The sequence below is a fragment of the Centroberyx gerrardi genome, chromosome 11 (genome assembly GCF_048128805.1).
Source record: "Centroberyx gerrardi isolate f3 chromosome 11, fCenGer3.hap1.cur.20231027, whole genome shotgun sequence".
In the NCBI taxonomy this organism is placed as follows: domain Eukaryota; kingdom Metazoa; phylum Chordata; class Actinopteri; order Beryciformes; family Berycidae; genus Centroberyx; species Centroberyx gerrardi.
In genome coordinates this window covers 12,628,463-12,649,291 of record NC_136007.1, presented here as the reverse complement: position 1 = coordinate 12,649,291, position 20,829 = coordinate 12,628,463, and the positions used below count along the sequence as shown (strand labels likewise).

At 41.8% G+C, this 20,829-nt stretch overlaps 1 protein-coding gene across 1 annotated transcript in view; it reads right to left on the bottom strand.

The window, feature by feature from the left end:
* b3glctb (beta 3-glucosyltransferase b) overlaps window positions 1-20,829 on the bottom strand; it is a 28,391-nt gene that overhangs the window by 1,161 nt on the left and 6,401 nt on the right. Inside the window, exons 6-14 of the mRNA XM_071911812.2 lie at window positions 20,677-20,788; window positions 20,300-20,436; window positions 20,111-20,174; window positions 17,337-17,453; window positions 14,125-14,194; window positions 12,430-12,543; window positions 4,807-4,906; window positions 4,091-4,210; window positions 1,502-1,646 (exon numbers count right to left, since the gene is read on the bottom strand). Of these exons, the coding sequence (XP_071767913.1) occupies window positions 1,502-1,646; window positions 4,091-4,210; window positions 4,807-4,906; window positions 12,430-12,543; window positions 14,125-14,194; window positions 17,337-17,453; window positions 20,111-20,174; window positions 20,300-20,436; window positions 20,677-20,788 (979 nt within the window). The remainder of the gene's footprint in view (window positions 1-1,501; window positions 1,647-4,090; window positions 4,211-4,806; window positions 4,907-12,429; window positions 12,544-14,124; window positions 14,195-17,336; window positions 17,454-20,110; window positions 20,175-20,299; window positions 20,437-20,676; window positions 20,789-20,829) is intronic.

Below are 20,829 nucleotides of genomic sequence, written 5' to 3'. Positions count from 1 at the left end.
GTGTGTCAGCATTGTGATTTCATGTTTCATGTATTCAGGAGTATCCCGCTGCTGCAAAACAATTCAACCATTGCTCCGTGGGATCACATTTTTCTAAAACATCAATATTCTGTTGTGATAGCCTACATAACGAACAAGGCAGTCTTTCTCTCTTTCTTCCAGTCCGCTCAGGGAAAACAAATGTGAGGAGAGTCAACCTTCAGAATTCATGCAGAGCAGGATCTGAGACAGGGGGAAGGCTAAGATTGTCCAAGATCTGGCACCCATGGGTACTTGGCTCGCTTTTGGCTTAGTCACACTGAAATGAAAAATTACTTTTTTGCCTTTTTAGCTCATTTTTCATCATATTTTAAATTGTACATAGATGCAGTTATGGAGTAAAAATAAATAAATCTTAACATAACATAACTTCACAGTGTTTAAAACTGAAAATCCTCCTCACACTTGCAGTCTGCATGGCTATTGGACTCTGTGGGAAATATGCAGTTGGAGGAATCGGTGAGATTAAATGACCTTGAATTGGAAATATGTTGCAAAAATAATTGGCTACTGAGTTAGAGGTAAAAAAGCTTGAATAAGAGACTAAAGTGCACCTGAGGGAGTTAGACCTTTGTGCAACCTCTTGTGTGCCGGCAGGTGTGTCTTCTGAGTTTGATGTGAGCAAACTCACTCATCTGGTTCCAAAGAAGAAGTTGACAAGTACTTCAGTATGTTTCAGCGAGTAGCGTTAACTTTGAAGTGGCCTTAAGACCTTTGCAATTACAGGAGGAGTATGCATCGACTGCTGAGGATCGCCTAAATCATCATCACGCTATGGCTGCTGTGCTCAGAGCGTATGAGTTGGTCGTTGAGGATTATTGCCAGAAAGTTTGGTATTTTATAAAACATGATAACCAGACTTATGTTGAGTTTGTTCGCTGGTGCACAGGACAGAGGGCAATAGACTTCCAACAACTCAGAGAGTTGATTCTTATGGAGGAGTTTAAAAACTGCAAAGCTTTAAATCCTGCTGAGAAATATTTGGAGCGCTTAAGTTATGTTAATCATAAAGGATTTCAGTAGTGCCCTTGAAAGCCAGCGCTCCTAAGGCTGATGGGAAGTCAGGGGAAGAATTAGGAACTAAGGGAAGGAACACACTGCATTAACCAAACGTGCAACAAAAACCCACAATGGAAATGACTTGCACCACTGGGCGATAGCTCGATTTTTTTTTTTCAATTCACCACCACAGTACCACCATACCTACTTCCTAATCCAACCCCTTCCATAACTGCTCCACAGGTGCACCACCACTGCGCCAGCACCTCTGGTCACAAAATTAACAAAAATCAGTTGGTCATGCCCAAGTGCGCTAGGGGCCCTACGAGTATAGAATGCATTGACATAAAAAATTAACGGTATCCAAGGGTAGATTTTCCTTTGAGGTTAGGGTTAGCGGACAGCGAATGTCCTCACAGGTATATTGATAAAAACGTGTGTACTTGTGTGTATTCTACTCTACCTGGTGGAACAGTGGGCTGTGTGTGATGGGGACGTCCAGCGAAGTGAGACACATGCCCAGCACCATGTCATCAGGAGCATCATCACTGTAGCAGCTACAGCCACTGGAGACTAGCCTGGACACTGCTACCCTACTGAGCACCATCCTACACACACACACACACACACACACACACACACACACACACACAGATGAAAGATTTATTTATGTCCACATAAATACAAGCATACAAAGGACATAAACACTATTAATGCAGTCAGATATTGAGTCAGTCAGTTACATAAGTGCCTAATTGGCAGCCACATTGTTGCATACACACAGGATGAAAACAGTGGCAGGTCGAAGGATAACAGACACGATCCACTTCATGGGTATAAAAAGCAACGCCTCCTCCATATTGGGCGGCTACCAATGATAGCAGATACTGAACAATACCTCGCTAACTGCTTGGCCCTTCTCTTAGGGAGACCAGCCATCTGAAAGCCCCTCACAACTAGCTTGTGCACATGACCCAGGCTGCCAAATATGAAAACTAAAAGTTTACACTTGTAGCCTAGCTGTGAAATGGTCTGCTCCAGCTGTTGATATTTCAGCATCTTGGTTGGAAAGGCTTCCTCTAGGCTGTAGTCAAAAGTACAGCCAACCTCTAGAACGAACACCTCTCTAAGATCTTCATGGACAACAACAACATCAGGGGTGTTAGCTGTAATATTAGAGAACACTTCTGAATCCTCACTACACAGACTGAACATGCTCGGCTTCACAGTAGAATGCTTATAAAGCATTATAGAAAACCTGAAAATAGATGTGATATCTTTTGATATCAAATCCACTATTCTGTCGTGCCTACAAGAGGCGACCCTCAAGAGGCGACCTCGGGCATTTGTTAGTGGAAGTTGATGTTCTGTTCCACCGACATTCACAGCTGCTCTCACAGAGATACTGGGGTCAGATTTAACCTCCTCCGAGACACTCACTGCCTCGGAGTTAGACCCTACCCACTCCAGAGTAACTTTTGCCCCCACACACACACAGAGTATTCAATGCCTTAAAAATGCAATAGATAAAGACTTTTAAACTCTTAAATGGAATAACTCCTCATGGCATAAAGTCTTTATGAATACTACTGTATGAATTTGTCTTTAGAATCAAAATTGTTAGTATTCATAGTATAGCATCATATTAGTGTAAGTTAAATGAAAAGGGTCTTCACGAATAAAACATAAATTAACAAAATTATAATGTGGAACTTTATGGATCTCCCTACTCACTGCATGACCCGTCTGCCCAAATCAGTACCTTTCTGGAAATATAATTTTTACCTGCCCATACTGGTGGTTGTTCACCATTACAGAGCCCGGGAGTGGCCACTGGGAGAGAAAAAAAGTTATATCGAGTCCACGATTAACTGTAACGTTATACGAGATACAATTCGTTCCCTCGATTTTGTTAAAAAATGCAACTTAAAAGGATTTGGTATGTTAATATCCATTGTCTGTTTACACTGAATAGGCATATCCCCCAAATATTGCAACATATTTAGCCACTTAACCTTCAGGCCATGTAAACACAATCAGGTGGCTGCAACACACCCAGGACAGCGCCACATTTAAACATAATCACCAATATGTGCACTAACTCTTTATAAGCTTGTGAAGAGCGCATGTATTTATATATCGAGAGCACGATATCACTATTTCGAGGGCACGTTTTGGCAATTCGTGCGCACATAAAGAGGAAAACGAGGGAACGAATTGTATCTCGTGCACACGAAAAAAGAAAACGAGAGCTCGAATTGCATATCGTGTGCACGTTACAGTATATATCGTGGCCACGACATAAATGATTTTTCTCCCAATGGTCACTCCCGGGCTCTGTACACCATAAACCGGTATCGCACAGGAAACATTTTTTTTACCGTAACGTAACGTTAACTTTAGCTACATCCTCCATTTCAGAATGAGCAATCACTAACTTTCTCTTGTCCATTTTTATTTTCAGATTCAAAAAAGGAGGAGGGATGTCCACACAACCAAATGAATTACAAATGTTTGTTGTACGCACAGCAGCAAGATAAGAAACAAACACGTTTCAGCACTAAGCATTTCCCCTTCATCAGCGTTTCAACACTGATGACGGGGGAAACGCTGATGAAGGCTTAGTGTTGAAACGTGTTCATTTTTAGCTTGCTGCGCACAATAAACTTTTGCAATTAATTTGGTTGAGCGAACATCCCTTCCTTTTTGAATCTGTATGCACAAGAGTCTGCACCCTGAAGGGGACGAGAAGAGTTTGGAGTTGAGCGAGCTATTTCTTTATTCTTCATTTTTATTTTCAACAACGTTATCCCTTTTGTTACTTCAGGTTAGCAAACGCTACTTGGATAATTGCACAGCCATGAGAATGAAGTAACTCTCCTTTGCGCCCTTTGAGCTCTTGCTCCCTCTATTACGATCACGGCCTTATGGAGATCATAGATACATCGCTGCCTGTGTTGCAGCTTCATCAGTCTGTCTTGTGCCATAACTGCACCCCCCCCCCCCCCTCACCCACCCCATGTCACTACCACCCTCCATCCCACCGCCTCACCCTCCTCCTCCTGTGGTGTAGCTGTATCCGCTGTGGACCAAGCCGTAGCCGTATCTCTCCCCCAGGCTCACTGCTTCCCCGGGGTCATAACAACGCAGCAGTCTCAGCAACCTGGGCAAACTACAGATGGACGGATCAACAGACAGAGGGATAAACACACACACACACACACGCACATGGGAAATTGGCCATAGCATATGCAGTAGCAAAGACTTTCTGTGTATCATAACATATACTTTATTAACATTACTACTGTCGATAAAGTCATTACCATTTATATTATATATTTTTGTTGTTTAAGACCAAAGGCCAGTTCTGGTGAGTGAGTTTTGGTGATTAGTTTGCTTAACTTTCAGGCAAACACAAAAATATGATTTTATAGAGATTACAGCATGTCTGCAAAGCTATCTAATTGTTTTCAAACTGTTTCCAGAAGTGAAAGTAATATACTATCACATCAATTAGAAGTGTTTTAGGTAATTGAAACAGTTTTCAAAGTGTTTTAAACAGTGTGAGAGCTATTTACAGTATTTTCTGTACTGTAAGGTGACACAGTTTATTTTAAGTAAATCACACCAATAAAAGAGAAGCAATGTGGAAAGAATTTCCAGAATTTCGCTCTTTAGTTTGTGTGAAGCTTACCACTGCAACTTCAATCAAAAGTGGAATTTGACAATACGTTTTTGTTGCATTAAATTACTAAAACACCCAGTTACCTGATGAGTGTATCATCATCAACAATGAGCAGCCAGTCAGCCTTTGGCACAGCATCACTCAGGAACCGCCTCAAGATGGCAAGTGTCTTCCCACAATGCCCTGCAGAAGAGAAAGCCAGACAAAGAAAGCATGAAAAAGATAGAAAATGAGAATGTGTTTGTGTCAGAGAGAGGGAGATCTGTCTATCCCACAATTCTCTGGTGTGTGCCATTCTCTGATATATCTTTCACAACACCATGCCTCAGAGTATACAAGTGACAGCTAGTGGAGTGTGAGTTACAAACTTGCCATGTGGTCACGTATGGGTGAATAATGCAATATTGCCTAGGTACTCAATTCTGGTCTTCGAGGTCCCGTGTCCTGCAGGTTTTTGTTCCTCCCTGATCCCCATTTCCCCCACACCTGGTACCAGGTAGAGAAAAAAAAGGGCTCTTTTTCAATATGTGTTCTTGTAAGTCCTCCATGAAACATTTACATAATCTAACTTCCAAAGCACAATTCCAAAATAAAGAACACAAGGATGGAGGATGGATAAGGATCCCTGAAGGTGGCAGCTGAGGATGCATCAGATGGTGACTTGACGCATGAGAATGACTGTGAAGCCCCAAGATTCACTGTGAGAACGATGCATCACATCCGCAGCGCTGTAGTCTCCAGTACACAGACGGTGGAAACGTCTGGGAAAATGAACAACTGTTCATCTTAACTGATTGTGTGATCACTCCAGATTTGGTTCAATAACCACCAGGGAGGAACAAAAACCTGCAGGACACCGGACCTCATGGACAAGAATTGAGTACCTAGGCAATATTGTTTTTCATTAGCAGTATCGATGTTGTTCACTAGTTTTCATTTCATTTGTTGTTAAGGTTAAAGCCAAACAAAGGCATGACAGTTTTATCTCAAGCAGAAGGAAACCTTAATTTAATGGAGTCTGTCAAGGCAAAAATTAGTAGGCCACCAATATTAAATTGTAGAGATGAAGTAGAGACAAAATGAAAACAAGAGGCACTTGAGCTGCCTCATGTCCCGCCATAATCACCATAAACATTTATCAAACAAACTAATGTTGTAGAACCAATTAACTTCTCAAGAAACTGGGGAACTTGGGTATAAATCTGCTCGTTCTGAAAACACTTCCATGACCAATTTAAATCACACAAAAAAGCATTCCAACAACCGCACTGAAAAAGGAAACAGGTACTTAGTATAACGCACAGGAAAAACTGCAATGGGTCAAGTCTACAAGAGCTTACTGCCACAGGCCAGGTAGGGGCACTGATCAGGTTTTCTGGGGCCGATTCCGATTTTTTTCTGATCCCGAAAATTAATGTTTTTGTTTATTTTATTGGGCAGTTTAAACCGGTCATGATATTGGGCAATTTAAACCGATCATGATGAGCTATGTGGAATGTTTATCGGCCGATTATGATCGGTGGCTGATCGATTGGTGCACCCCTACAGTTTACACATGCAGTTCAACAGGGAGCCCTAGAAAACACCTGGGCCAAACCACAAAACCTATTTCTAGAAACTTGCCCCCCTACTGGCAAGATAAAAAAACACAAGACCCCATGCTAGTGATAATTGCCAAACAGAGCTGTCATCCATAAGAAGTGTGGCAAACATTGAATGGGAATGGAGTTGGGAGAGAATGGGCAATTTATTAGAATTTATTTTAGCTTTAAACCCAATTGTCTTTTCCACTGATTATGTCTTTAGAAGAAAGTGTTAAGTATAAAGTGTCCTGTAGCAAGAACTTGCCATCATGGACATACATAAACATTAATACTCTCTATTTTAAAGGCAAAAGGCAATTCTCCCCAAAGGGAAAGCAACAAGCACAACACAGCATGGGAGCAGAAGGATGACGTGGACGCACATTCTTTCAGTTTTCTCACTCTGAACATATTAAGCTCTTAGATTCTTGTTACTAGTTAAACAGAGGAAACCCTCCTGACAACTAAGCATTGGGTCACCACGAATGTTTGAAGCTCAAGAACCAAGCCTGATCAAACACACGCACGCACACACACACACACACCTAAAAAAATCCATCCTTTGATATTCATTTTCTTACTCCTTGCAAACTTCTTGTAGAACAATGGAGGAAGGAAGTGAAGACAAGTGAAGACAAAAGGAAAAACAAACAGAGTGTAGTGCAGAGAGGTTAGAGAAGTTCATGAGACGTCCATGTCAAGGAAAAAGGAAGAAAGGAACAGTCTCCAGTATACTGAAACACTGCACAAAACAGGGAAGACAAGACAGACAAAAGGAACGGAACAATGGAACTGATGGGGTGAATGATAGAGGGGGTAAGAAATTGTGGCGGGGTAGATATTAATAAGAGAGGAGAAAATGAAGAAGGAGGGAGAGGGGCAGCCATTCTTTATCACAGTCTCTGTGCTATTATGGATCTGAGCATTAGGTTAATGGGGCTTCTTTGCCAAAGAGAGAGAGAGGGAAAAGAGGAAGAGAGGGGTTTGAATATAAAGCTGCAGATAAGGATCGGGAATCAGAGTAAGATGAAGAGAGCGGCACTGCACTAAAAGGAGAAAGGGAGCAAGTGAACAAAAGCACAGCTTGTGAAAGCGAGACAGCGGAGAGTTAAAGAGAGGCGGAAAAATACGAAAGAATGAGGAAAAAGGCATGGGATAGAGAACAGGACAGACAGTGTACTTCCATCAGCCTGAGAACAAGAGGAGAGAGGGAGTCTTTGACACTGTAACTGTCCCCCTGTGGCGTAAATGGACTTCAAAGTACACTGAGAATGAGTAACACAGACTCACGCTGTGACCAATGGTATCTCAGACAAGAATACAAGAATACTGCATAGATAGATTTCTTAAGTTGGTAGGTGTCCTCTCCTTTAGTCCCGCCCGCAAAGGCGCTGATTGGCTCGATTGTTTCTCTGAGCGAGAACAAGCCGTTGGCGAGGGAAACACCAGACTCTCTGACTCGCTTGACAAAATCTGAAAATGCGATTCAGGAGTCTGGAACCAGGCTACCTCCTATCTGGAGAGCGCAGTGACTTTATCGTGACCGCCATGTTGCAGCTAAACTCCCTTGTCTTTGTCTGTCCATCCATTCACTTCTCCATCCTCAGAGCACCTGCCTTCGTTTTTAATTCCACCAAATCTGGGCTGACTATAAGTTCTGTGAATACTAAAATTCAGAAGTACTAAGGACTTCTTCCCCCTCTCTCTCCCTTGAACCTTGAATAGCGATATTTCCTATCAGCCAGGAAGCAGATGGCTGAATTCAACTTCAACCTGGACAGCATGAGGAGCTGCCGTCGGGCTTCCTATTTCTACTGCATCATCAACCAGCCCTGCTTTCAGTAGTCTGAGGCTGTGGGGCAGAGAGCAGAGACTCCATGCGCTTGGCTGAGGCTCCGGTCCTGGCTCTAACACCAACAACTCAATAACTCATCGTGACTTTTTAATTTAGAATAATCAATATCCTGTCAATTTCCCATCATTGCAGCATTATTCCACTGGGGAGAGGTTGAATTGACGACCCTGATCAGTCTAGGCTTACTCAAGTGTCTGCCAGTATAAAGTTAAATGCTGACTGATGACATGACATCAAGCTATCGCTGTATTTAAATCACGAGATGCGACAGAGATGGAGTGTGGAGATGGGAGTGGGACTGAAAAGTGGACGGTCTAAGAGTAGAGAGTGAGAGCAGAGTTGGAGGCATTAAAAAATCTAAAGAGGGAAGGTTAAGGGAGGGTGTAATGAGAAATATGGTGGCTTGAGAGAAAAGAAGAGGGCCATCAAGTTAGTTAACAAGCACAGGATGACAGAGTGAGGTCAAGGACAATGAAGTGGTTACTTGTGATTCTGCTTTCTGTTTCAGTGACTTGCCCTTGGCCTGGGTGAAGCTACCTGGTGTTCAACTATTTAGTGTGAACGGGATTTCAGTGACGAAGTGCTGTAATTTACTTTTTTTTGGTGTACCAACTTTCCCTCAACCTGCCTCGTCTACTTCTACTTCAGTTAGTGGTTTCCTACATTTCTCAGAATCACTTTCGACAACCTCCAGAGAACATGAACTTGTTGCTTTCAGTCAAAGGTAGGTGTACGGGCAGATATATATATATATCCCCAAAACTCACAGTCTTGTGGCTGCATTGCATTATGGTCTATTGAAGCTACTGTCGGTGGCAAAATTGATATCTCTGCCTCTTCTGTGATGGATTTCTGTATGATGGTGGGACGTCGGTGCAAAAATTGCAGGTTCCTTGCACTTTGATTCTGAGGGACTCGTACCCAAACCTGCCTTTTATGGCTGATATTTCAGACAACTGAAAAATGTTCTGCTATCAAACGCACTGGAAATGTCTCAACGTGATATCAAGTCATCTACGTTCAGCCAGGTATCAATAGGAATAAGAAAAATACACCACCAAACAACAAAATGGGCCTAAGAAAGGGAACATTTTGGACCGCTGTTAAAAATACCACACCACCTCCTTCCTACACTAGATATTTTGATCATTCAATAATCCATCTTATCTTAGAGTTTAAAAACTGCTCAACCTGACATTATTACGGTGAGGAAATGACTGAGAGAAGCACTACAGGAATTGCAGCAATTACTGCTTGGACTCTTCTGATTGGCAGCCAAGCAGCCGATCCCAGTGATAAAAGCCACTGCATTCTCACAAAAACAAGAATCAAATCCGAAGACAAGAAAGCCTTGTTTAGCTCTCATTCATAGTCGTGATTCTTTTCATTATGTAAACGGAGCCTTGTGCGCTTGTGTGCATTGTGGGGAACAGTGGGTGGAGTGAACTGAAAGCATTTGACGAGAGATAAACAGGATGGGACAACAAAGACAAAATAACGTAATTGCTTATTTTCGTGCGTGGCTCTTGCTGTAGAAGCTCAATCAAAAAAAATTTTCCAAAAAAACTCTGAAGTTTAGCTTTCACACATGAAACAAACACAGATCTGTAATAAATCATATTGATGAATCTACAGTACAAAACTATGTGTACATGTGTATATTAAATTGAGAAATCGCTTTGTGTGCTTTTATCAGATCTTTAATAAATCTATCTATCTATCTATCTATCTCTCTATCTATCTATCTATCTATCTATCTATCGCTTAACCATTTCTTACAAATAGAGATGGCAGTTGAAAGTTGGCAGTATGGTTCTTCTCTTGGGGAAGCTCCCTGCTGCAGTAATACAGCATAACAACATAGTAAGACGACACATAGTAATACATAGCACATGATAAATAAGATGCAGGGAACATTGCAAATAAAATTGTAAATAGCCCACCAAATCAGTGCAGTGAGATGCGATAGGTGCGGCAGCTGTCAGCTGACACAGAGTAGCGTGTCCTGTCTGAACTAGGTCATTTCACAGCATGCAAGGCTCCTTACCATTCCATGCATTTGAAACGAAGCAGTTGGGGGGCAGAGCCTTCTCCTTTAAGGCTCCCTCCCGCTGCCCCTGTCTGGAAAACAATATTTAAGTCCAGACTCAGTACACAGCCTATGACCTACCGCAACTCTCAACTGCAGTCTGTCATTCACTTTCTTAGATTGGGTGAAATTTTAATGATCTCCGTGGGGAAACTGGGTAATTGAGTTCTTCACCATGTGTGGACTGCCTGGTTTTACCCAGGAGTCTCTCATATCCACTCACAGACGTGAGTGTGGGCAGACACAGACATTCACATACACACTCACACACGCACGCACACACACACACACACACACACACACACACATACACACATACCAGTGTGAGGTATGACTCCTCCACCAGCCACTTTGGCAGGTAACCAACCATTATTTGGCAGCTCAGACTAAGACCATTATTAATATTTATCTATCCATTTTGGCATAATCTACCATGAAATACAGAGGCATTCCCCATTAAAGTTGCTGGTGCATTTTGAATCCACAAACCACTGGAGAACGACGACAGCTTAATGCTTTGTGAGTCATACTGAAGCTCAGTTGGAGAGTTCATGGTATTTTTTATAGAAGTGGTGTGTTATCAAAGGGTTTAGAGAGCCTCTGTTGGTCTTTTGGAGATAATCTTTTTCTTCTTAGGCTTAAGTGGATGCTATTCGCTCTCGACAAGAATCCAGCATGATTGTAAGCGCTGTGCGTCCAAACACACGTAACAGAAAATGCTGAGGGGGGAGGAAGACGGGAGAGCGCAATTAAAAATGTTGCTTTGTTGTATTCTACCTCTGTTATGCTTTGTTGTTGAAATAATGGAAGCCAGCTGGCCTTTCTAACAACAACGGTATTGTCAAAATTATTACTTTAATGAATGGGCTACATTTATTTTGTGTCATTTTTGTCACTATGGATTCCACAACCTGTGAAATAAATAGACAAGTTTTGGCATCTCTGATCAGGTTCGCTCTACTGCGTTACTGCGAAGTTGCTCCTGTCACTTACTTCTCACACAAATCAGCTAAATCTGCAATTGCTTTGTCCCACCTTGAATGCATTCCTATTGGCTGGGGTTGTCACAAAGCCTATCCAAGAGAACCACAGATTATCTGTGGCAGATCTTTCGATGGGAACTAACTACAAAACGTCGGTGAGGGTTCATTCATATCTGCTGAGAGGCAATTTGTGGCACAGTCGATTACATTGCTGAAAGAAGGTTTAAAAAGCGGTGGGGACAGAATCTGACATTTCAAAAAGTAATAGGAATGTGTCCCAAGTGTATATGACACCTATGCCTACAGATTTTCATCCCTAAAGGGGCTGCTACACTGGACACAATGCCTCTAGGTATTTAGACTGAGTGGAGGTTATCTTGATCCCATTCTGGGGTTCATACTTTTTCATTTTCTGTTCTCAGGTAATGAAACTTTTTAATATAGTCCAGCAAGACAAGAAAGTTAAGTTAAGTTAAGTTAAGTTAAGTTAAGTTTATTTTATTTGACATGGACATCACAGTAGCATTAGAATTGTAACATACATTTATGCACAAGGACCAAATGCACTGTGTTTAGTGTTTGTAGCGAAACGCTAATTTACAACACCTGTCCACAGGAGGCTTTCCACAAAGTGGCTCTGCAGCACTTTTAAAATACTTTTAAACTAGATGGCACTCAGTAGAGCACATACCTCCATACCAACACTATCCACATGTTGGATTTTCACCCAAAATTAATAATTTCCTCCATGCCCCATTGCATAATCACATTAATTCAAATTTGCCAATTACAATGTCTGGCAGCTCACGTAAATGCAGCTAGGAGATTTGGCATTCATGACATTTTGATACTTTCTTAGTTCCAGCAACTTCCCACATCAACTTACAACAGAGGATGAGTTGGAGTACAACATGAACAATATACATAAATTTAATAAAACAAGACTAGGTGTCCCTAGTGATGTTTGGGCCGTTCTGGTCGTGCCTCCAGGCAGGCACACTTCAAAATTTTAAATTGGCAATATGTTAAATCCCAATGCAATGTGCTTACAACCCAGCCCAAAAAGGTAAGTAAGCAATCTGCGAGCCGCCATCTTCCATTTGGACAATGTTCATATATGATTAGCATCTAAAACTACCAAAGCACATGTTGTTGTTGATATAAAAATCAATATACATTGTTGCTGATCAACTAACCTCTCTCAGTGTTGGGCACTCCCAGATGGATTGTGGGTATGGAGGTATCAGTGACATCACTGTAGTACTCCAGAAACGCAGCATCTTTCTCCCAGGTTGCCTTCACCACCGGCACTAGGAGAGAGAAAAGGTGAGAGGGATAAAGATGTAAAGACACGGAGGGGGAAAGAAAACTGAATTTCAAATAGCATTCTTACTGAACTTCACAGCTGGAGCTCTGTACACTGAATCACAATTATTAAACCTCCTTCTGGTGGCTGTCAGACCTGATAATCACAACCGTCTCCATCTCAAAACCTGTAAACTCCAAAGGATTGTATAAAGTAAACAAACCATGGAAGATGTCTAGTAGCTCTGACCGGGGGGCAGGGTGGCAAAGTCAGTCTGGACAAGAATCAGCTAAAATAAAAATGTTCAAATAATGCCTAAATTGTCAACATCTAAGACCTTTAATCCCCTAAAAATGGAACCGTCTCTCCATGCATTCAGTCTCCAACAAGTACCACTAATTTATGTATTAAATTCTAAGGGGCACACTGCTGTGGCAGCTCGATTTAACTTAGAGCCGTATTAAAGTTTTTAAAGTTTAGCATCATACACACTGCAAAGTTGTAAACAGGATCATAGAGCTCTCTTTCACCCGTGAAGCTATATAGGTGTTCTCTCTTACTTTGATGTTGTTTACTGCTAAAAAACAAAAAAACAAAAAAAAAATAGTCTATAACTGCTGGCTCATTTTTACCTTGTTAAAAACAAACAGAATGTTGTGGATAATTATGCAAATGGATGCAATTTAAGCAGACAGGCTAGATGAGGTGGTGAATTTAAACAGGTAGCTTTCACCTGTCTAGCTAAGTAGTGCTGAATGGCCAGCAGAGTAAATGCAAATGACTAGTTAAGGGCGGCATAGTACATCATTTGGAGATTAGATTTAATGGAAAACCCACCTACGCACAAAGACGCACGAGTTCATCTGCACACAAATGCAGAAACACAGTCACTTCAGGATATAACAGCCAAAAGGTTTCCTCCCTCTGACTGTAAAGAAGAGGGAGGAAGAACTTGCAGTGTTTGATGTCTTTATTTACCTTAGCTTACCTTGTTAATTAGACAGAGTAAATACTGTATCAAGTGAATTAATCGCATAAAGTGTTTTAAGCTGTTTCAGTTACAGCTCTATTTGAGACTACTGCCTCTGGTAAAAGTGAAATATGTGGGTGGCAGTATTGTTGAAGGGTGGGTGTGCGCGTCTCAAACGGTCAAGGACAGCAAGTGACTCATTGCTTGAGTAAGTGGCAGTAAAAAAAAAAACAGCTGCAAAATATGCTTGTAGTCAAATTTTTCCAGCTATATCTGCTGTAGCTTTCATTTTCAATCAAAGTGCAGCATGAGTAATCAACAATTTACATTACATTTACTAGCAGCAATTTGTGGCTGTTTGGGTTGCTTTGTGCTGGTGCTTTTTGTGACTTTTTTTGCCCGTGTCATCTACTCGCCATATGGTTCATTACATTGCTCTACAGCTCAAAAATGTGGTATTTCACTTCACTGGGCCTTTTTAATGCACAAAATGTAAGACTTAACGAAATCTAAAACTTTAGAATGAATGAAAGTATTGGAATAGTCGATCAACTATGTCCCTCAAAACTGGCATGTATAACACACACACACACATACACACACACAGACACACACCTCGCTGGGAGTGGAACTTTTGGCAAGTTTTCACAGCAACAAATACGTCTTCCTTGTTCACTGGATCTCCCTAAAGCAGAGAGGGAGAGAAACAACAGCCATCTGCAATCAAAAGTATAATACATATTATGCATGGTATACAACGGTACAATGACAAGTGTGCCAGCACCAATACACAGGCATATATCACACAAACACACACAGTCTGAGGCACAGCGTAGATGCAATGTAATGGGCTTGAAATTTAATCAGGACGGCAAAATTAGGTACATGAGGTCCTTTCATCAAAGTAAAATAAAGTGAAACAAAAGCACACAGCTGCATTATTATTCCGACTATAACGTCAGAGTGGCCAGACATCCCATTACTTTTAATTCCCATTTAAAGTGTTTTGACTTGTTTCAGAAAATCACCAAACGTTTTTTCAACAGACTTACTAGACTCAGGCTATTTGTAGCTCTCCCTGTGCGCTCCACTTGCGGAATATACAGCAGAAACCCCAAGACACTTCCACATTATTAACACCAACGATTATCTAAAATAAGACAGGGGTCATGTCTGCTGGCTCATGTGACAGGTACAACATTACCCATGTCTTCTTTGAGCCAGCTGGTGTTAAAATTGCTACTCCAGCTTCAAGGCACATTTCCCTCAAAACTGGGACAGAGCTGAGTCGGTCTTCATTAGTTTCTTGAGTGGTTACCTTCTCCCTTCTTTGGTCCCTTGTTGACAAGCCACCAACACTCCGAGAAGGCTCATTGGAAGAGGCAGCATCCTGTGACTACACCCCCGACCCATCACTCAAACAAGACCTGTGTCCTTAGTGTCCGCTCGGGTCTGCCAGGTCCTCTTCAGCCAGATCCAGTGATCCGATGAGATGCGACTTCTGCCTCCTTGCTGTCATGAGGTAACAGCTTCTGTCCTTTGTTGCTTAGCAGCCCCAGGTCTCTCCACAGTGACTGTCAAGCAAAGCCCCTGCAACCAGCAAGTGCCAAGCGCTCCTTTTCCTTCTCTTGGCTCTGGAGGACGAGGGCCTGGGGCCAGATGTATGGAGGTTTGCGTAGAATCCCCACTAAAAAGTTAAGTACACCTGTTTCTCATGATAAATCACAGTGTAAGGAAAATGTATAAAAATGCCCATAATTATCTTGTTTAGCATATAAATGGTCTCGTTCATCTTCTTTTAGGCAAAATGCCAGAGATAATGACAGAGAAAAAAACATGCAAAAAAAAAAAGCACAATTTTACAAATTGCAAAATAATTGAAGAAATTCGTAAAAGGAAAGCAATATTATTGGTCACTGCTGCAATCAACTGATGATGATGAATGAAATGAAAAAGAAGCAGTCTGGTTATAGGAGGGAGGCCAACTGGAGCCACTGGAGGAGAAGAGGGGACTCCAGCGCTCTCTCCACCCCCCAGCGCATCACACGCATCCTGGGCCAAGAAATCAGCATGGTCTCTTAAGACACGGGCTCGCATCTGGTTCTAGAGTTCTCAATGTCTTCCAGTAGCAGCCTTCCAAAGTAGCCTTTGCGCATGGTTAAGCAGGGTCAATTTATTTCTGATTGACTCACATGTAATTGATTCTGGTAGAGTGTAAATAACTCTCTGCCTAAATTATTGAAAAGATTGAGCTGACCAGTAAATACATACTGAATCACACCAGCAGGAAAAAAAAATTGCTTATTCAACTTGGCCAACTTGGGACGGGACAGACCAGCTGAACGTTAATGTCACTATAAACTTGGACATAAGTGGACTATTATACTGAGAGAAAGAACAGTAATACGCAGCAAAAACATCAAATTTTTTATGCTTTTCTGCTTAATTTTCCCTCACCGTTTCGTCACAAAATCAGCCCATTCTCCCTTCAAATCTGCATACGCCTACTGCAGAGTATGCAGTGAGGTCCGCGCTCTCTCACGTCTCTCACAAAAGCAAGACTTTTTATGCGTACACACCTTTCATACATCTGGCCCCTGGTATTTCTTGAGCTAAACAATCCTGTACCTCCTCTATGCTCCCAGGGCAATGTCAATGGAATGAAGATCACTTGCTAGGACAATGTCTAGTCTGAGGTTTGTGCCGGCTACAGGTGGGCTGCATCCTGATGTTCTGCTTGCCTCTCCCAGGGTCACCTTTGCCACACTCCCTCCTGAACTACGGAATTGGAGGTAGATGAAGTGAATGTTAAATGGACGAAGCAGGGGCCTGGCATGAGCTGTTTTGGTTTCCTACTTGCTTCCACTCCCAGCTGACACTGTATTCAGTCATGTCACCATTTGAATTTTCCATGATTTTGAGCAGTTTGGCATGAAGAGACTATGTGCTGGCTTTGCAAGCACCGTGCACGTGGAGGTAGTAGTAGTGTAGTAGTAGTGAACATCATATACTGAGCAAAACAGAGACTTGATCCACTTCCCTTCCATATTCCAGATGTCTTGACAGGTCTCAGCGTGTCCATTTGCCATGCTTTTTCATGGCTGTTGTTTTCACAAGCTGGCTTTCTTCTTCAGCCTTTATAAGTAGCTCAATTTGCACCGTGGCACGCTGCTCTTTTGTATCTGCTTTGTTCCAACTCAACCTGCCTTAATTGAACAATGCATGATGTCCAAATGCTGCAGTGACTCCTCCTCCTCCCTCAGCGCTGTGTTGGCTGGCTACTTGGGTTCAATTCTGCCTTCAGACTCAGTCTGCCATCACATCCTGGGGATGTATGATGAAATACAAGAATTGGGCTTGATTATGTGATTGAAGTTTTGATAATCATCTATTCCATCGCCTTCAGCTTCCTCATTTTTTCTTCATCTTTCTCAAATGTCAGAAACAAAGGTAAACTAGCAGTCAAAACCTAATCATGCCTGTTTTTGTAAAAGGAGATGTGTGTATTCATTCCCAATCAATAATTGCTTTTACCAACAAAATACTTCATGTTCCTGTTGGCTGTCAAATGTTATATTCTGTCTGTAGATGTTACTAAAATTGAATATTCAAATGCTGTTTACAAATACTGGCAGGTGTTGTTGATACCACATACAGGTATTGCAGGTGTTGATGGATAATAGCTGTAAACCACACACATACACACACACACACAAACACACACACACGCACGCACACACACACACACACTTTAAACTTTAGTTGTTTAAATGTAATTTTCCCACAAGTGTAGCCATGTAAAAGTAAATAAATGAAGCTGTACATACACAGTTGGGCAGGTAAGTTGTAAATGTGGTAGCACAGTCGTCTCTCTGCTGTGTACAAAACTCTGGAACTGCTGTCAGCTTTGGACCATTTCCTTCCTCCCAAATATACAAAGCAATCTGAAAGAGGGAGACAGACAGATATAAGTATAAGACAAACGTAAGCCTAATGGGTGGTAGTCAGATTCAAGGATTTGGAATATCTTCTCTTACTCCCACAATATAGGGGGTTTAAGATGTTAGCATGTTAAGACGCTAGAACAGTTTTAGTTATAACATGCATCTAAAATTATCCCCTGTGTACTACTGCTAACCCCAAACTGCCAAATATCAGTCAGTCAACATCTAAATATAAATTTCCAAATATAAATATCCAAATAAAAGCCATGTTTGAACCACAGCAGGTACTACAAGTCATTTTGGGGATAGGTTAGGGTTGGAGATAGATCCAAAGTCCCCTTGCTACAAACAATTCTAAGGGGGGAAAAATGACTTTTCAACAAAAAAATGTACTGTCCCACAGCACAAAATGACAATATATATTCAGGAGTTTGATAGGACTGTTGACTCTACAATTACTCTTGCAGGTGCTGAGATTTCTGGCTTTCAAAACTCACTTTGCGGTCTATATTTTTCTCCCTCAACACATACTCCCATACTGACATAGCACATGGACAAAAACTGAATAATTTTCAGAGACAGCGGACATTTTGGCAGATCTAGACAAACAAGAAATATACATGAAAGAGTGGAGTTCTCTTTAAAAACACAAAAACGTAGGTATTGAAGAAAGGGTCACAAACTTATTTCAGAGTCTAGGAAAAGAAAAAGAGAAGAGAGAGAAAGTATGTAAGGAAATGTAATGAAAAGAATACTACAAGAACTAAGTCAAACCCTCGCTTCTCTCTCTCTCTCCTCTCTCTCTCACACACACACACACACAAACTATGGGGGGTAGAAAGGGACACAGAGGACAACACGCACATACATACGCTCGTGTTATTATTTACAAAAAGTCCCACATGTGTGTATGTATGTGCGTCTGTGTGTGATTAGTACAACTCAGCCATGCATACGCACGTGCGTGCGCACGTGACTCCTAACACACAGGCACGTGACTCCTAACACACAGGCACGTGACTCCTAACACACAGGCACGTGACTCCTAACACACAGGCGTGCAGTCGCATCCTGCGTCACAGGATGCAGTCGCGTGTTTTTTTTTTTTTCAATTTTAGTCAGGTTCTCTGTTTTAGGAAAGTTGAGATCAAGTTTTACATAAACTAAAACTCTTCTCAGAATTTCAGCATGCTTTTATCTGAAGAGTGTGCTATCGGCGTTTTAGAGCTCATAACAACACGTCCAGTCGCAGGATGCGCACACATACATACGTACACACGCACGCCTGTGTGTTAGGAGTCACGTGCGCACGCACGTGCGTATGCATGGCTGAGTTGTACTAATCACACACAGACGCACATACATACACACATGTGGGACTTTTAGTAAATAATAACACGAGCGTATGTACGCGTGTGTTGTCCTCCGTGACCCTTTCCACCCCCCATACACACACACACACACACACACACACACACACACACACACACAGACACACACCACTGGGGTGACTAACTGAGCAAAGGGATTATTCTGTATTACCCTTAAGTCAGTTGAGGATTTCAAGAGGGCCAGAGAGCTCAAAGGTAAAGTGCCACTGCATTTCAATTATATCAGTCCCATGCATTTTAATGAGTAACACCGCGCATTAATGACTGAGCTGAGTTTGGAAACTTTAAAACTTTGACCATGCACTGCCTGCTTTGCTTTACTTTGCCCTTTGATCTATGTGAACCTTTTATTTTTGATTAATTTTAAAACATTACATCATGCAAATGTGGAGAGAAATTCACTTGATTCAGTAATGGTCCTTGTTGTTTCTTTGGCTCTTTGACAGATGATGGCAGGCTTCAAAAGCAAGACTGCATATAAGCAATTAAAAACATCAGATGGTCATACATCCTCATTATGTATTCCTCCAAAATGAATCATGTATTGTATCATCATAGAGGAGAATATCCTGGTTACATATATGTTCCTTGCAGGGGGTTTCTTCCCAGGAATCTGTCTTTAATTCAGTCCTTTAAGTGGTAATCCATGAGATTGTTTGTGTTGTTTTGTGTTGTTTTTTATTTTACTTTGCTGACATATTTTAGCCTGATATGCTAAAATATGAATGAATGGAACACTGGGAGAATGAGTGGGATTAATTTCATAAAAATGATCTCCATAAAAAGACTGCCCCAACCGAAGCAAGTGAATTGAGCAATCAGTGCAAAAATGTGGTAATTGAACACTAAAATTCTCACATTTTGATGTATCTGGTGTACCTTAGAAACACACACACACACACACACACACTCTCATACGCAGAGCTGGTGCATCAATAACTGAGCTGTCAAAATCTGCTACAGTATGTCTGGGCAAAGTGGGCATAGTAAATCATAGTCAGTCACTGGGGGAATACTGTCTGTCATCATTATGTCACTCCACATTTCAGCTCAGCAGGCAAGATGACTCCAATGATGCTTTTCAGCACAGTTGTTTGGAGGTACAAAGCAGATTCGGAACATGAAGCTGGCGGTGGAGCAGAAAATAGCTTTTACCAGGTTCAGAGTTGAATTCTAGTGATGAGTCTAATGGCTATACTTCGCTCAGGCAGGGGAGGAGAGGGGTGAAAAACACACAAAAAACTACTGAAAGAAGTTCCAAAGTACCTCGTGTTTCAAGTCAATAGTAAAATCTGATTTCATTGGCTCATGTTGGGTCCGCTCAGCGAGTCTGAAAGACATAAAAGAGAACAGTGAGAAGAAAGAGAGAGAAGCGTGGTATTTACACATACATGCTACCACATATTGCAGATGGACCTGTTATGCACAACACACACATGCTCACACATCACACACCTCTGCAGCAGAGGCTTGCTGAGCGCCCAGCCTGCTGCGGGGTCGGGGTAACCAAAGGAACTGGGGTCTTCAGAGAAGGCATAATGGTGGATGATGGAGGCCTCGTCGTCATGGAGACGCCTGCCCAAAAACCATTCCTGAGAATTGGAAAGTGATGTGACTGGAAAGTTGTTGAGTTATTTTCTTAGTGTCTCTTGTTTAATTTGTATATCGATGTAGCAATAAAAAAAACAGGGTCGATCACAAACAGATTCAAAGAGTGCAAATGGCTCACAGAAGAATAAAGTCAGTACTGATACAGAATATACAAGATGTTTACCTGTCAAGCGTGTGTGTAAGTGTGTGTGTGTTTATGTGTGTATGTGTGCATGTCTCACCTCTTGGGCATGGTATCTGTTAAGGACCTGCAGCAGAGCAGCCAGTGTGACACTAGTTTCCTCCTCCAAGAAGAAAAACCAGGATGCTGATTGGCTGAAGAAGGCTGAGAGACTGGAAAGATGACAAGAAACCTGTTAGTTTTATGGATAGTG